Source organism: Oryzias melastigma, linkage group LG15 (genome assembly GCF_002922805.2).
Source record: "Oryzias melastigma strain HK-1 linkage group LG15, ASM292280v2, whole genome shotgun sequence".
Taxonomy (NCBI): domain Eukaryota; kingdom Metazoa; phylum Chordata; class Actinopteri; order Beloniformes; family Adrianichthyidae; genus Oryzias; species Oryzias melastigma.
The window spans coordinates 30,575,423-30,590,232 of record NC_050526.1 but is presented as its reverse complement, the minus strand read 5'-3'; the positions used below and the strand labels follow the sequence as shown (position 1 = coordinate 30,590,232).

General features: G+C 40.2%; 1 protein-coding gene across 1 annotated transcript in view; it reads right to left on the bottom strand.

The window, feature by feature from the left end:
- ttc27 (tetratricopeptide repeat domain 27) overlaps nucleotides 1-14,810 on the bottom strand; it is a 74,820-nt gene that overhangs the window by 54,635 nt on the left and 5,375 nt on the right. The window contains exons 2-4 of the mRNA XM_024264040.2: nucleotides 9,087-9,267; nucleotides 6,929-7,052; nucleotides 3,341-3,478 (exon numbers count right to left, since the gene is read on the bottom strand). Coding sequence (XP_024119808.1) covers nucleotides 3,341-3,478; nucleotides 6,929-7,052; nucleotides 9,087-9,267 — 443 coding nt within the window. The remainder of the gene's footprint in view (nucleotides 1-3,340; nucleotides 3,479-6,928; nucleotides 7,053-9,086; nucleotides 9,268-14,810) is intronic.

The window sequence follows — 14,810 nt, the reverse complement described above, 5'->3', positions numbered from 1 at the left end:
ACTGCATGCAACTTGATCATTGATTTTGATGATAATCATTGAGTATTACATATCAGTTACCTGATGTATGATTGATGTTACTGTTTACTGAAATCATGAAATAATATTTTACTGATGTTTAATCAATAATCAACAAGCACTTCACTTTGCTATTGGAAATTAAAAAAACAAAAAAAACAAACTTGGATTTGATCTGATCAAAACCGGATTACATAACTATGCAAAACTGTAAAATGGAGTAACTAAGTAGGGGTGGGATTATATAAATTTGCTTCCTCACACTCCTTTTCAAACAATCAATCAAACTTTACTGCCTTTAGTTAATGCTTACAAAAATTAATGACCCAAATGTGTTCTGTTTTTGTCTCTTTTCTAATCTTCTTCTTCTTTCACTTTCGGCTTATCTTTTTCGGGGTCGCCACAGCGTAACAGCACCAACCGTTTAGCATCAGTGATTTGGCAGAGTTTTACGTCGGATGCCCTTCCTGACACAACCCTGTACTTGAGGGGCACGGGGACCCAGTTAGGCAGCAGCGTCAAGGGTCTTGCCTAAGGACCCAATCTGGGTGGGGATCAGTGGTCAACCCTGGGAATCGAACCCAGGGCTCCTGCGTGCCAGCCCTTCACCTAGCCCACTGAGCCACCCAGCCTCTTTTCTAATCAATATGTTTACCGGTAGTTATTTCTGTAATGAGTTTGAAATAATTGTGTGTTTTGTCCTGTATTTTTCATAATCTATGCTTGAAATAAACCAATCAATCTATCAATCAATCAAACTTACTATTGACATGCTTCAATTAAATTTCAATAACAATAGTTTGCCAATAGACTGCCAGAAGTTAGAAGCTGGGAAACATATGGTGCACTGGGGTTCTGCCTTCTATTTTCATTCCCTCTATCCTTTATCATCTGTTTTTTTTTTCTTTATTTCTCCATGCCTCTGTTTGGTGGTGGAATTCATGTGTTTTCCTTCTTTCCCACTCAAGAGATTCCAGGTGGTTCGTTTATGCTCTTGTTCTTGGCAGTGGACTTCGCCTCTGGCTCGACTCTTGCCCCCACCTGTCCCAGAGTTCCATCTGGATGAAGCACATCTGCTATACTATTCAAACATGTAGTTGTAGAGTTAGATAAGCTAATTCCTCTTTAACAGTACTGGTACTGTTAATCTCAACAAATCTTGTCACATTTTGAGGTAATGACCAAATGCAATGTTTTTAACAAAATTATAACTATTATTAAATAATTATAACTATTGTTAGTGGATCTACACTCCTCAAGCGCTTTAATTCAGTCTAATGCACCCATCCCTTTATTTTCCTTAAACCTCCAAACAGGTTGACAGATCTCACAGCAGACAAGAATCTGCACATGGTGCGTTCAAAGAGCTCTAGACATAAGCAAACCCAAACAGCCACTCAGCCCAACTCAGTTCGCTACAAACTTTGTCATTTTTAAACAATTCAACAAAACAAATCAGTTTTTCAGAGAAAATGTTGACACTATTTAATCAATCGATTGTACGGATCAGTGCTGGTGTTCTATGTTTTCTCTGATAAACTGCTTCGTTTTACTGCTGATATCCGGGGCTCAGTGAACGCACCATGCAGAAACACTCAGCAGCTCTGGGTTCTGTTTCCATTACACATGAAACTTTAACCAAATTCTAGGAATTTAGAAAAAAACAGTGTAGCAATGACACGGTTTCATAATAATGCAATAAAACAAACCAACTCATAAGTCAAATAAAAACACGGCAATGTGTGTGCTTTTTTTTTTTATTTGAGCCACTAAAAAGGGAGCATCTGGGTGACGTCACAGCAGTGTGGTGTGCGTGTGCCGCCCTGGCTCGCACAGCGAGTCCATTGACAGTCACAGATGCAAGTGAGAAGTTTGTTCAGTGGGATTTAAAAGAATAAACACGACTAGATCCATTAAAGTTTGTCACTGCACTCGCGCTGATCCTCAAATGAGACTTCTGCATCGTATTCAGGCTGCCAGCTGCAGAAGTGCAGCTACAGATGAAGCCACGAGGAAATCTTGTTTTTTTATTTTACAGAGGAGATGCACTATCAGCTGTGAGGCTGATCTGTCGTGGCGCCCGCTGTGCTGTACTCGGACAGACACTTCAGAAGGCATTTAATCAGAAAAAAGTCTATTTCCATTACAGTTATGCGAAAAGTGTCCATCCATTTCGATACGCCCCTAAAAGCAGCTCATCTAAGCGCAAAAACTTTTTTTGTTTTTTTTTCTTCTTCTTTTTTTTAGAAATTGTGTTTCCATTAAAGATAACTAATTATCAAAAATCCACTTGGCGAAATTTCAAAGTAAATGGGAAAGCAGCTGGGGTTTGGGGGAAATAAAGGAAGTGAGCTGGTTCACTCAGGCGTTTGAAGAGCGCAGCTCCACTGATGAGTCAAAGAATTGACCAAAAACAACTTTTGTGGAGTGTTTTCTTCTATTGTTTTTGTTGTTAACCACAAAAAAAAGAATCTTAAAACAGATAAAGTCTCTGTGTCTCTATGCGGGAAAGGGAGAAGGAGATGCTTCATTCTGTGTTATTGACTATTATAACGAGAAAACGAGAAAAAATAAATAAATAAAGTGGGATAGGCTGTTTTTGGCTTCAGCAATAATGAACATATATTTTAAGATGTTTTAATTTTTAATTCTTTGTAAAGGCAAGTGTGATTTCAAAAAATTGCATCACAATAAAATTTAATTTTTGAGCAGCTCACAAGTGAGTTGTGTTATTTTTGGAAGAGACCTGCGGGCGACTTATATGGTGCTTGAGGGCGACCTGGCGCCCGTGGGCGCCGTGTTGGTGACCCCTGGAAAAGATAAATGGAAGGGCTGGAGGTTTTCATTATTCAAGATGCAGAAGAAGTAAAATCAAGGGTTTTCACATTTGTGTAAAAAAAAAAAAAAAAAAAATTGTTGTGTAGTTTTCTTGTGTTTGGGTCAAAACCATTGGCCGTTTATGAGAACTGGACAAATCGGTCTAAGTCATCGTTTCTATGGTAACCACTCTCACCAATCAGGAGTGAGCTTGCTGATGCATTTAGTTAGCTCCTCTTTACTTTTTGGAGATTTAAAAGAAAATCCTCAAAGATCTTGTTGAATGTGAAGCAGCAGCTAATCAGACAAAGGGCTTTTCATCATTCATGGCGCGTTTTCGCCGACTTCACACCGGCCCAACAGTCTGCCGTCATTGATCTGAGGCTTGCTTCTGGCATTCATTGAGTTTTGGTTTGAAGAGGACTGCGCTGACGACCTGACTCCAATTTAAAACAGCCTTACAGAAGGAACCGCCTTACTTTGCATGAGACAAAAGAGGACTCACCTGCAGACTCTCCATCTTAATGGAGCACTTGCAGAGAATGACCCTGGCCAGCAGGAGCAGGAGCGGATTGGCCACCAGGCTGTACACCGACTCTCCATCCAGGAGAAGGTGGGAGTGGATCTCCTCCACCAACGACTTCTATTGAAATAAAATCAACATTTATACATCAGTTCTGACAGATATAGTAAAGATAAAAAAATTGATTCAGAGGACTTTATACAGTTTGGTTTTAAGGCAGTTATCGAGACATCCATTTGGATGCCTGAACATGTGGATGAGCATGCAGACGGACGCTTGGATGGGTGTGAAGGAGGGAAAAGTTGGAACCATAGAAGCAATCTACAAACACACCAGATATTTATATCCCAACATCCATCCATCTTTAAAACCCACTGAATCCCTTTCAGAATCAAGGGGTTCCTGGAGCCTATTCCAGCCACTGTTGGGTCACAGACTCTACATTCACACCTAGAGACTATTTTGAAACCTCACTTAAGCTATGAAGCCTGTTTTTGGACTGTAGGAGGAAACTGGACTACCCGGAAGGAAAAAAAAAAAAACATGTACAAGGAGAATATGCAAACTCCACACTAGTGCTGGGCGATATTATTGATTGTTATTTGATATAACTAACAACATATATCATAATACACCACAATAAAGAATATTTTCTGTTATTCTCTGAAAAAAAATTACAAAAAACCACATTATTTAACTTTTCTCTGACTATTTTTCAAGTAACTTGCAACGGATTCGTCACAAATGAGAAATATTCTCTTAAAGTGTTTAACAGTTTCAAGTTCCTTAGTAGGTAAACCCATTTTTGCACAAAACTTCAGCAATAAAAACAAAACAAAAATCAAAACGATTTGAGGATTTTTCAGGATTTGAACCAGGGTCTTCTCAATATAATGTGAGAGTGCTAACCACTACACCACAGTGCAGGCCAAGATATCCAATCTTCATTAGATTTTTCAAGCGACCATGTAAAAAGGTTCATCTGATGTCCTTTGTTCGATAACAGTGTGCATCAGAAAGATGGAAAGATTTCTCTTGTGCATTCTCCACATTTGCAAGGCCATAGTAGCAGCGTCTGCACCACAGTGTTGACCAAGAACAGACGGAGGAAAAACGTTAAAGGCAACAGGAAGTTTAGAAGTTGCATTGAGGTCGTCCATCCTCAGAATTAACAGATAATGGACAAAAAACAGATTTTTTTGATGATTGCACGTCCAGTCATGATGCAAATATTGGATTACCTTTTTTGGGGGGGCGTGTCATGTTATGTAAAAATGCTTCAAATGACGAAAAGTGACGCGAGTTAGCAAAGCTTGTTCAGCTTGCGGGCACTTTTGGCTCCTCCTCCTAATGACAGCTCCTCCTATACATCATGATGACAGCTTTCAGGTATTATGCAACCATTTTCTTTGTATTTTCTGGCGCACGGACTCGAGAGCTTTCCAGAAACCCTTTAAAGTACAGCTGGATCGCTGCACGTATCTGCAGAGGTAAACATCATTTCACACCCCTCTATAGATTTCTAACTGATGATCAAAAGCTAATACAATGAATACTTCAATCAACACTTCAGCTTCCTTTGTTCTTTATCCGTTGGCACATACTGTATCCGTTATTGTTGTGTACTAAAGGTGCGTTTAATCACTTCTTGCCGTTGATAGTTGAAGCACATCCTCATGACAAAAGGCTCTGCTGTGTTTGTCCTCCCTTTCACCTGTGCTGTCATGCATATATGGACGACCCGTCTCACAACACCAGCTCCTCAGTGTGACAGCACAAATAAATCATGAACGCTGGAGGAATGACTTCGATAAAAGAAACGGCCTCTCCTCGGGCGTAATGGCTGAGTGAAGCGCACGACTCTGCAGTTCAATGAGGAAGCCATATCTTGAGCTGGGTGTAATTAGGACCCCAGAGAAGCAGCATTACCGCGCTCTCATCTTGTACGGAGGGTGTCGACACCTCTCTACACCCCCTCACCTCCAAACAATTTAGACGTTTGGGAAAAGGCTGGCTTCCTCACAGAGAAAATACCCTTAGTCGACAAAAACCTACAGTTCAAATTCAGTTTAAAAAACAAATGTCGATAATGAGGCCCATTTATGAGAAATATGTGATAATAAATATGAATCCTTTATTTAATCTGTTTTTCAAACAAGTGAAATTAAGGTGTGATTTTGCATTTATTGATTTAAGCGGGAAAAACATGTTTGTTTTTTTAGGGAGTTGAACTACTTTATTAACTGGAAGCTAAAGTGTCACCAAGCTGTCAAACGGTTGAGTGTGGGAAATTTGTTTCCTGCATCGACCCATCCCCTCAGGCAGAGACGAGCTGCAGCTGAGATCAGAAACCACTCGGCGGTTTAACCCTCCTTGGTCAGTGATACCCCACAGTAGAACTGAACCCGCAGCCTCCAAGTCACTGAATCTCCAACTTTCTATTGGTAATTGTCAAACTTTACATTATTGATTAGGCAACTATAACCACAGAGAAGATGTGCTTATAGAGTTTGAGATGATCGATCAATCAATTTCACCTCCCGAAAAAATGGAGAAAAAAAAAAGACTCACAGTTTTGAAATTTTGCTTTCATTTCTAAAGCACTTTTTGTTTATAATATTGCATCTCATTTTGAAACATGTCCAAAAATTACAGGAAGTTCATAATGTTTTTTTGAGTAGCAAGACAGCAAAAAAAAGAAAACTGATTAGTTTAATAGTACAAAAACAGTACTGTAAAATAGTAGATAAGATTCATCGATTTTTATCCATAAACGATTCTGATTCGTTTATGAATTTTAGATAATCAATAATCGAAAAATGTATATTACTTAAAATAAAAATTACAGGAGGATCTAAACGATAACCATTTTTCTCTCTCACATTTTTGAAGAGTCCGCAAACATGGCTTACCTTCCAGATCTCGTCATGTGACCAGATCCAATTTCGCTTAAAGCGACCGTTTGGAATCAAGGGTCAGTTGGATAAAAGTCACGTGGTAAGTTGTCACACTAAGATTAAATATGTAGAGAACACAACTGATTTGCAAAAACACAATGTGTGCATCTTGCTAGACACTATTTATTTTGTTTGACGCGAGTTGAACAGTGTTTTTATTAAAGCTGATCTCATGATAAAGCGTACATGATCTCATTTGAGTTCAGGGACATTTTTCCCTTTAGATGCTGTGAAAAATGTTTGATTATTAAACAAAATGTGTTTAATGTCAGAATTTTTATGTTCTCAATAAAAGTTAAACAAGTTTACTGATCTTGTCTTATACTGGTCAAGTGTCTTGTAGTAAAGAGAAACATTAAAAAAAAACACATCTGGGATATATTGATAATTGTTTCATATTCAAATCGTGATGTTCTCCTCTAATAAAAACTTGTAAGTATTCACTTAATTATCATGCAATTATTCAAATTGCAATGGAATTTTTAGATTAGTTTTCTTAATATACGTCATCTATCATCAGAAAAACACCACAAGATCATGTTAAAAACATCATGTTTCTTGGAGTGGGTCATGTGACTCCATGGGAGACTGAAATAAGTGAGATGGAACATACCTGGGAGGAAAGTCGGGCTGCAGGAAGCAGGTTGCTGAGGTTTAGGGAGAGCGGAGGGCCAGTCCAGTTACTCTGAGCGAACATGTGGAGGCAGGACACAGCCAGCGCCATGACCACAAGCTCCCTGCAGAACAGAAAAGAGAAGCTCACAACAGACCCTCCACAGAAACAGACCGACTAACTAACACAAAACCTCTCAAGTATTCACAAACACACTCTTTTCCTGAATAAGTTGCCTACAGCATTTGCTTATGGCTGAGCACCACTGACAAATTAAAACTTGGGGAAGAAAAAAAAAACAGACATCTGCTTGCTTTGCTGAGTTTCAATTAGGTTTTGGAAGCAATGGAAGAACCCAGCAGTGATGAGGCAGAGCTGGGGGGGCGACTGATGCATTCAGCATTTTGCCACCACCAACACTTTGCTGAGTATGAGGGTGACGCTAAGCTGTCCTTATTAAAATTTAATAATTCATGACAGAAAACCAATGTGGGGAGGAACAGGCAACCGCTTCCAGCTCCCCCACAACCAGAGGGCGGTGTGGCCATCTTAATTGTTACTCACTTCTAGGTATGAAAAAAAAAGTTTCACGCAACGATATTTCAAAGTTTTTGATGTGTCATTGTTTTTATAAGACGACAGAACCATGTTCTTCACTCTGAGCCTGTAGCTGGCGTGCCAACATCCAAGGTTGATGGGAAAACAATGAAGTCAAGGACGTCCAACTATAATGTGGCACTTCCATTCGACTGCTATGATGGAAAACATCTGCAGATCATTTGTGAAGGTGTTCAGCCGCCTACAGCTTTCTTGATGGCCTCTCATTAAAGTAGTGGGCTGTGTGAAGAGCAGGGTCACTCTGTGAGGAAGGTAGAGCAGCACGTTCGAGCTCATTTATCACAGAGTAAACATGGAGGCTCTGGGATTCCAGAGACTCACAGGAAATCACAGAACTAGACCTTCAACTACCAGATCACCACTTTCAGCTTTTTCAGGAGGATACAAGGATTTCCTAAACCAGATGAGACATTCTCAGCATGCCCTCGGTCTGCCAGAAGGCCTCGCCAAGTTGGACATGCCCATAAATCCTTATTTGGAATTCAATGGCGTTCTTGCCAGGTGTCAAAGCTGTTGCACCCAATCTGTAATAGAAAACTACTTCAAAGCTGGTCAGCAAGTTTCTGCTGCCTGTGATGGTGATCTTACCCATTCATGCAAAACTTAAGGCTTAGCAATCTGGACTGACCTATTAACAGAGCTCTCTTTTCAACCCAACAGGCTAGTTCAGAATCTGCATCAATGCTAAAGTCTAACCGATCTATCTTCCTATTCTTTTATCACCTTATAATCCTAGATAATTCAGATCAGACTTCCCCTACAATAAATTCATCAACTTCAAGCATCAATTTTCCTTTTTAGTGCAGTTCTACATTAGTGAAAGCTCCAACTTTAATTAGCTTAAATTGTTGGCTACATAGAAAAAAAAACACCCTATTCCCCAACTACTAAAAAATTATTTAGTGCAGGACTATCTAGTGCCCTGGATTTCAAAAGCAATTCTGCCACCACGCTCACTACTTTACTTTTGTTTTGCTAAACAGAGGATATGATGCCAACGAAGTGAGAATTGAATCAATACGAACATTTCAATACATCCATTTGTTACTCCACTGTGTTCTGATGGTGAAAATCTAGATGATTTATTAAAAATTACATTTAACACATGTTTTAAATTGTTTGACTCCAATGCATTGTGGTCTAAATTGGCTAATGTAGTGAGAATTGATATTCATTAGTTTTTTGTAAAGACTTCTGGAAAACTTCATGTGTACTCGATTTTAGAATAGTAGATTCGGACCACTAAAAAATCCTTCAAAGATTTTCTTGTTACTGGACCCTCTATATCACTCTGGGGGTGTGTCTGAATTATGACCGCTTCTGCTGTGTCTGACTCCTTGTGACTAAATTTGAAGGCTGTCCCACATTAACCCGATGGGGGTGGGGGGATAGAGTTTTTTTATTATTGTCTCGAGGAAAATAAAATATTACAGTTCAGGAGGCCCGAGAAGGCTGTCTGTCTCCTGGCATATTGAGTGAGCTCAGCTGAAGTCCGGGAGGCTGGCAACAGAAAACCAAAACCCAACTGGATTAACTTTACCTGCTATTCTGGTCTCCATTGGAGTCATCACTCAGATACAGCACCACTCGTCTCTCTAGATAGGCCTCGATGTCCTCGTCATCGTAGGAGCCGTCTCCTGTGAGCAGGTCTTGCACCTGTGGGCTCAGCAGAACCGCCTCAAAGTCTCCTTCCAACAAGGACTGCAGCAGAGAACCTGCAACTACACAAACACAGCAAACACCAGTTCACTCAAACTCTGAAACACTCTTTAAAAAAAGGAATGGAGTATTAAGATACATAAATTGCACAAGCTAATTTTGCTATGAATTAAGATGCAGAAGTTCAGTTGCAACAAGGTTGGGTATTATTGAGAAAATGTTGACAAGGAGGAGTTGACTACATTGCCACTGCACTGAGTTTTACTTACATGTTACTTGGACCTTAAATCATCTTATAAAACACATACAAAATCTGAAGGTTTCAAGAACATTTAATATTTTAAAGGAACTGCATATGTTTTAACTTTGAGTTTGCATGTAGAGTATGTATGAATGTATAGTTTTACAAAGTCAGACTGACGGATGTTCGGACTTATCTCTGACTCTTCTTTAGCTTAATGTGTCTCATAGTTTGGTGCGCCCTATATATGACATATATTCAAAAATAGACCAATTATTGACAGTGTGCCTTGCAATCCGGTGCACCCTGTGAACTTCTGCTCCATCTATAATATGAACGTTTAAATTCATTTTGTAAGAGTTCTTCTTTTTGTGTTTTCCCCACCCTGTGATCGAACACTTTTACTTGAAAATTAATTTAAACTTACTTCGTTATGCGTTTGTTTGATTTTAGATTTTTAAAGATGGGAACATCAAAAATGATTTGTTTTACTACAGTAGTTTAGAAATTGATAAATAAACCAGTCCCTTTCCCCCCCTTTTCATTTTTAGTTTTCATAGAAAAAAAAAATATGCGCAGATATTTCCAGGTTTTAGTTTATTTTTTCCTTCAATGTTGAGTTCCACACGGGCACGCAGGAGAAGCTTCATGAGCGCACAGTCCTCCATGAGGGCACAACTAGTTTTAGGAGTGTATGAATACTTTCACAGGAGCGGAGGAGAAGTCACAGGAGCGTAAGAGTACTCCCACAACCTCGGAGAAGAGGTTTCACAAGCGTCCATGAGTAAAGGGGCACCCGTGGAACAGTCATTGTGTGCGTGGAGTTTGATAGATGCTAGTGGGGGAATTTTGGCAGAAATTGAATGCCAAATATATATATATATATATATATACACACATCTGTACTTTTTTTAAATCAATAAAATCTCTTAGGCTTATTCCTGGATGATGTTTGCATGTGAAGGACACTGGCGCCCATCTGTGCTCTCTGGTCCTCCCCTCTGATGCCACACTTGATGAAGCTCAGCCTGTAAACCCTTCTCCTTTTCAGCTATCATCACCGATTCTGATCTTGAGCTAATTCCACTCGTGTCATTGGATTTGGAAGAAAGTCTGAAGGTTAACTGTGGCGCAGAGAGCAGGCACCATCACGCCTGTCTTCACGCGTTTGGAGCAAACAGAAGATTTCAGACCGACATTGAAAGCCTTCACCTTTAAAGGCTTCCAGGTCCTTCAAGCCTTTCACGGCTGGTTATCGGCCAACAGCATAAACACCAACCTCCTCACAACTTCATCAATCTGCCCTCGTTTGTTTTGCTGTGTACTCATTATTAATCCCGCCTCCTGTTGTCATTAAGTCAGTGAGGACGGAGACTGTTCCCTGCAGATTATCTTGTTGCTCCACGTTACTGTGAACCTGATTGAGCTGAAGGCAGCCAGCTGAAGAGACCCATGTGTGAAGCGATGGCAAAGAAAAAACGTTGATTTATAGCAGGGCAGCTGCAGGGCCACCACTTCCCAACCAGAAATAATGGTGTGGCCCAAATGCTCTGTTTAACTCCTTTTTCCATCAGCTTCTTACTAGAAGGCAGACTGGTTGGCTCATTTGCACTGATTGCTTTGTTTTCCCCAGTGGAGAAAGCGCATGGAGCGATGGGGTTCTGAGCTGCAGAGGAAAGCTTGCTAAAACTAAGGCGCTTATGTTTCCGCCTCTTCAGATCCAAGAAAGAAACAATTCCTTGAACAGACAGGAATGCCTGGAATACCAAAGATCCAAGATGATGTCATCTAAACAGTATTTAGTTATTAAATAAATCGGCATCAACTTTTTCAGAATAAAAAAAATAATAATAATTCAAGGAGGAGTGGTCGAAAATAAGTAACGTCTTTCAATACATCAGAATCGTGCAGAATAAACCACCAACAGCCTGGGAAAGTGCGGAGAATACAACAGGAAGAAACAGGCGATGAAAGTCAAGAAGACGATGGTCAACTTCAAACGGAAACAGTCTGTACAAACCTGGGTCTGTCAATGTCTGGGGCTACATGTGGACAACATGGAAGTCATCACGGACATGATTTAATAGTTTTCCACCCTGAGAGGCGGGATCTGTCGGTTCAATTCCACAGTCAGACAATGGCAAAGACTAAACAGCACTAAAGGTTGGATCAGGGGTTAAATCCATAATTGGTTCCCGAGCGCAGCTACCACTGATGTATTGCTTTCTTACATAGCATCAGCTGTGTGAATCCAGTAGCAATATAATGTTTATTATCCTTCCTCTCCAACATCTAAAACAAACATCATTAAACTGTGCCAACTAGGGAGTTAATGACAGATTTTCTTTACGATTGGGTTCATACCTTTATTTTTGGGTCATGGTTTTGTTTTGATTCATGATTTGTGTATGAGAAATACAAGACGGCAAAAAATAAAAAATTCTGAAAAATAAACTTTTGAGTTCACTAAATCAAATCCTTAGGCCTTGTTATTATCCACATGAGCTCTGGGGTTCTGTTCTCTGTTCTCATTTACCTCACCTCTCCTCTATTCATTCATTCTTTCTTTCTTTTTGTTCTCTGTGCTTCTGTTTAGTGCAGTGCGATTCACGTGTTGTTCCTCTTTCCCACTCTCCTCTGGTTGAGCGGGAGGGATTTCAGATTCCACATGGATTGCCACTTCTCCCGCTCTTGGCTGTGGACCACGCCTCAGAAATGCTGAGCATCCTTGAGTCCCTCTGAACAGAGCTGGTGCTGTTGCTTGTTTTGGTGCCAGAGTTTTACTTTGCACCAGTTCCTTGGCTCCAATACCTATGCACTGTCTCCTGACTTTCACAACTTGTTAAGATTACTTTCAACAAGTACAGACTCCTTTCTTTAGAACTCTAGACTAGCAATTTTATCAGATGACTAGTTGGCCGAGTGTCTGTAGAAAGCACACAGATTCTTTGGAAGACCTCAGGGACTCCAGTTGAGAACAAACTCCAGCCTACATCTATACTGCCGGTTCATACCTTGTAGGAGAAGGTGATCTGAGAAAAGACAATCATCTGCCAGGACAAAAAAGGTCCTGAAGATGCTTATTGCCCTCTACAACGAGTCAGGGTCACATATCAATGTTGAGAAGGGTCTCAAGGATTCAAGGATCTATATTGTTGGTATATTGTTGTAGGTATGTTTGCCAATTACAAGCTTCAATGGCAGGTTGGTTGGAAAACATGTAGGACACCACCCCTTGAGGCCTGGATTTGGACACCCCTCCTCTAGACTGACAGAAATGGAAAGGGCTGGTACACTCAATCTTTAATCAATCTTTCTTTTTTGTTTAAGTTGGCTCATATAACAAGACACTGCCACCTAGAGTGAAAACTCAGAAATACTGTAGTAGCTTTATTTGTTCCAATTCAATTTAAAAATTGCTGAGGGCCAATTAAAAATGGAACCGGCGGCCTCAGATGGCTCTTGCGTCTTGGTTTTTAAGACGTCCTTCACCATCCCAATGACAAGGACAGGTCCATTTGCAGTCAGATTTCCAGCCCACTTGCATGATACTATAAGTGCCCCCTTGGCTTTAATAACTGCTGGAGGAGCTGTTCATGTTGTCAAAGAGGCACGGGGAATTTCATCTCACCGCTGATCTAATGAAACCCAGGGGCTGCCATGACAGCAGGAATGAGGAGAGAGGCCGGCTTTATGAGGGGGAGGAATGAATGCTTTTGCTACGGCCACATTTATAATGAAACTTCAGCTACTTCGCCGGCCTGCCAATGAAATGGCAGCAATTATGGAAAACAAGGGAGAGGCTCAGAAATTAGTCCATAACTCATAAAAGGTTGAGGCATGGAGCTTCAGTTAATAAGGCACCGGTGAATAGAATTAGTGGAAGCACTCAGGGCAAAGAAGCAATTTAGACCAAAGACGAGTGCTCAGGATAAGCTCAGACGGACACCGCTCAAGAGAACGGGAAAACATCCAGTATGTCTACACACTCTGACATGATGCTCGGGTGCACAGAAATTAATATTTTCCTACTGCCTCTTACAAATAAAATAGAGTTTTGGATAAGCATTGACAGAAATTCGGTGACAGAAATTTTATGTATCATTTTGAAAACGTGGAATAAACAGGATTTTCAGTTCATAAGTCTTGATAACAAAAACATTTCAGACATATCCGTTCTTGGCTTTGGAGCCATTTACTCCTCCCAAAGACAAAAAGTTCTAATATATTTTTGTCAATACTCAATAAATATTACTAGCATGAATAAATAGTAGGGAAGGGAGAAGAACATTTGTCCAACTTTCCATAAGATGTTGCCTAAAAGTCTATGATTTGTTTCTTTAATCAGAAGATCCATAAAAATACTACAATAATTTTGTTTTCAAAGTACAGTTCATAGGGTTTGGTTGTCATTTTGTTCTGTGCTCTGGCACCATTCAGTCATCTATGCTGAGGTAGGTTCCAAGAGGAGAACCCTATGATTGCTATATTCTGTAGTACAATTATCAAAATATACTCAATATAATCAATAATGTTGCACTAAGTGTGGTGTGTCGGTTCTTCTGAATATATAAACTAACAAAAGGGGGATAAACAGCAGGTTAGCCTGAGAACTGAACAGATCGAGCGGGACGACACCCACAAAAAATGGTTCACTTCTGGCAAGAGCCAAAAGAAGTCATTTCAGTAGCTATTTTTACATGGTACAGACACCGCCATGTTGGAGCCAGAAAACATCAGTAAACAGTGACTGGTCTGAGTCTGTTTCTTTGGTAACCACTCTCACCAATCAAGTGTGAGCTTGTTGGAAGGCCACACCCCTACTACTTTAAAGCAGGCTTGAGAGAATCTGTCAAACGTTTGACATGAGATCACATTAGAGGCATCTGATTGGTCAGTTTGTAACTATAAAGAAAAAATAATAAACAAATTAAGATTATCAAGAACATGCTAAAAAAAAAGGTAGAGCAAGAATGTTTATTCTGACAAATAGAAGGAATATTCCTCTGTAGAAGTCTATGGGGTTTTGTTTTTCTGAACCCAGCAGGTACACCAGGAGGGGAGGAGTCATTCAGTCCAGTTCTCATATACAGTCGAAGATCAAGACCAGCAGGAGACACTTTGACTCTGTAACTCCAAAACAAAAAGTTCTAACCCAAAAGAATGTTTTAAATATATGGTACCAGAGGAAAATATGGGCTGGAGGAGAAGCAGAACCTGATGGTTCTGCTGAAACTAAAGGTGGTGTGAGAGCAGGTGGAACAGAAAAATAAACGGATTCTTCTTCTTTTCCTTTCGGCTTTTCCCTTCAGGGGTCGCCACAGCGAATCAGTTTCCTCCATCTAAGCCTGTCTTCAGCATCCT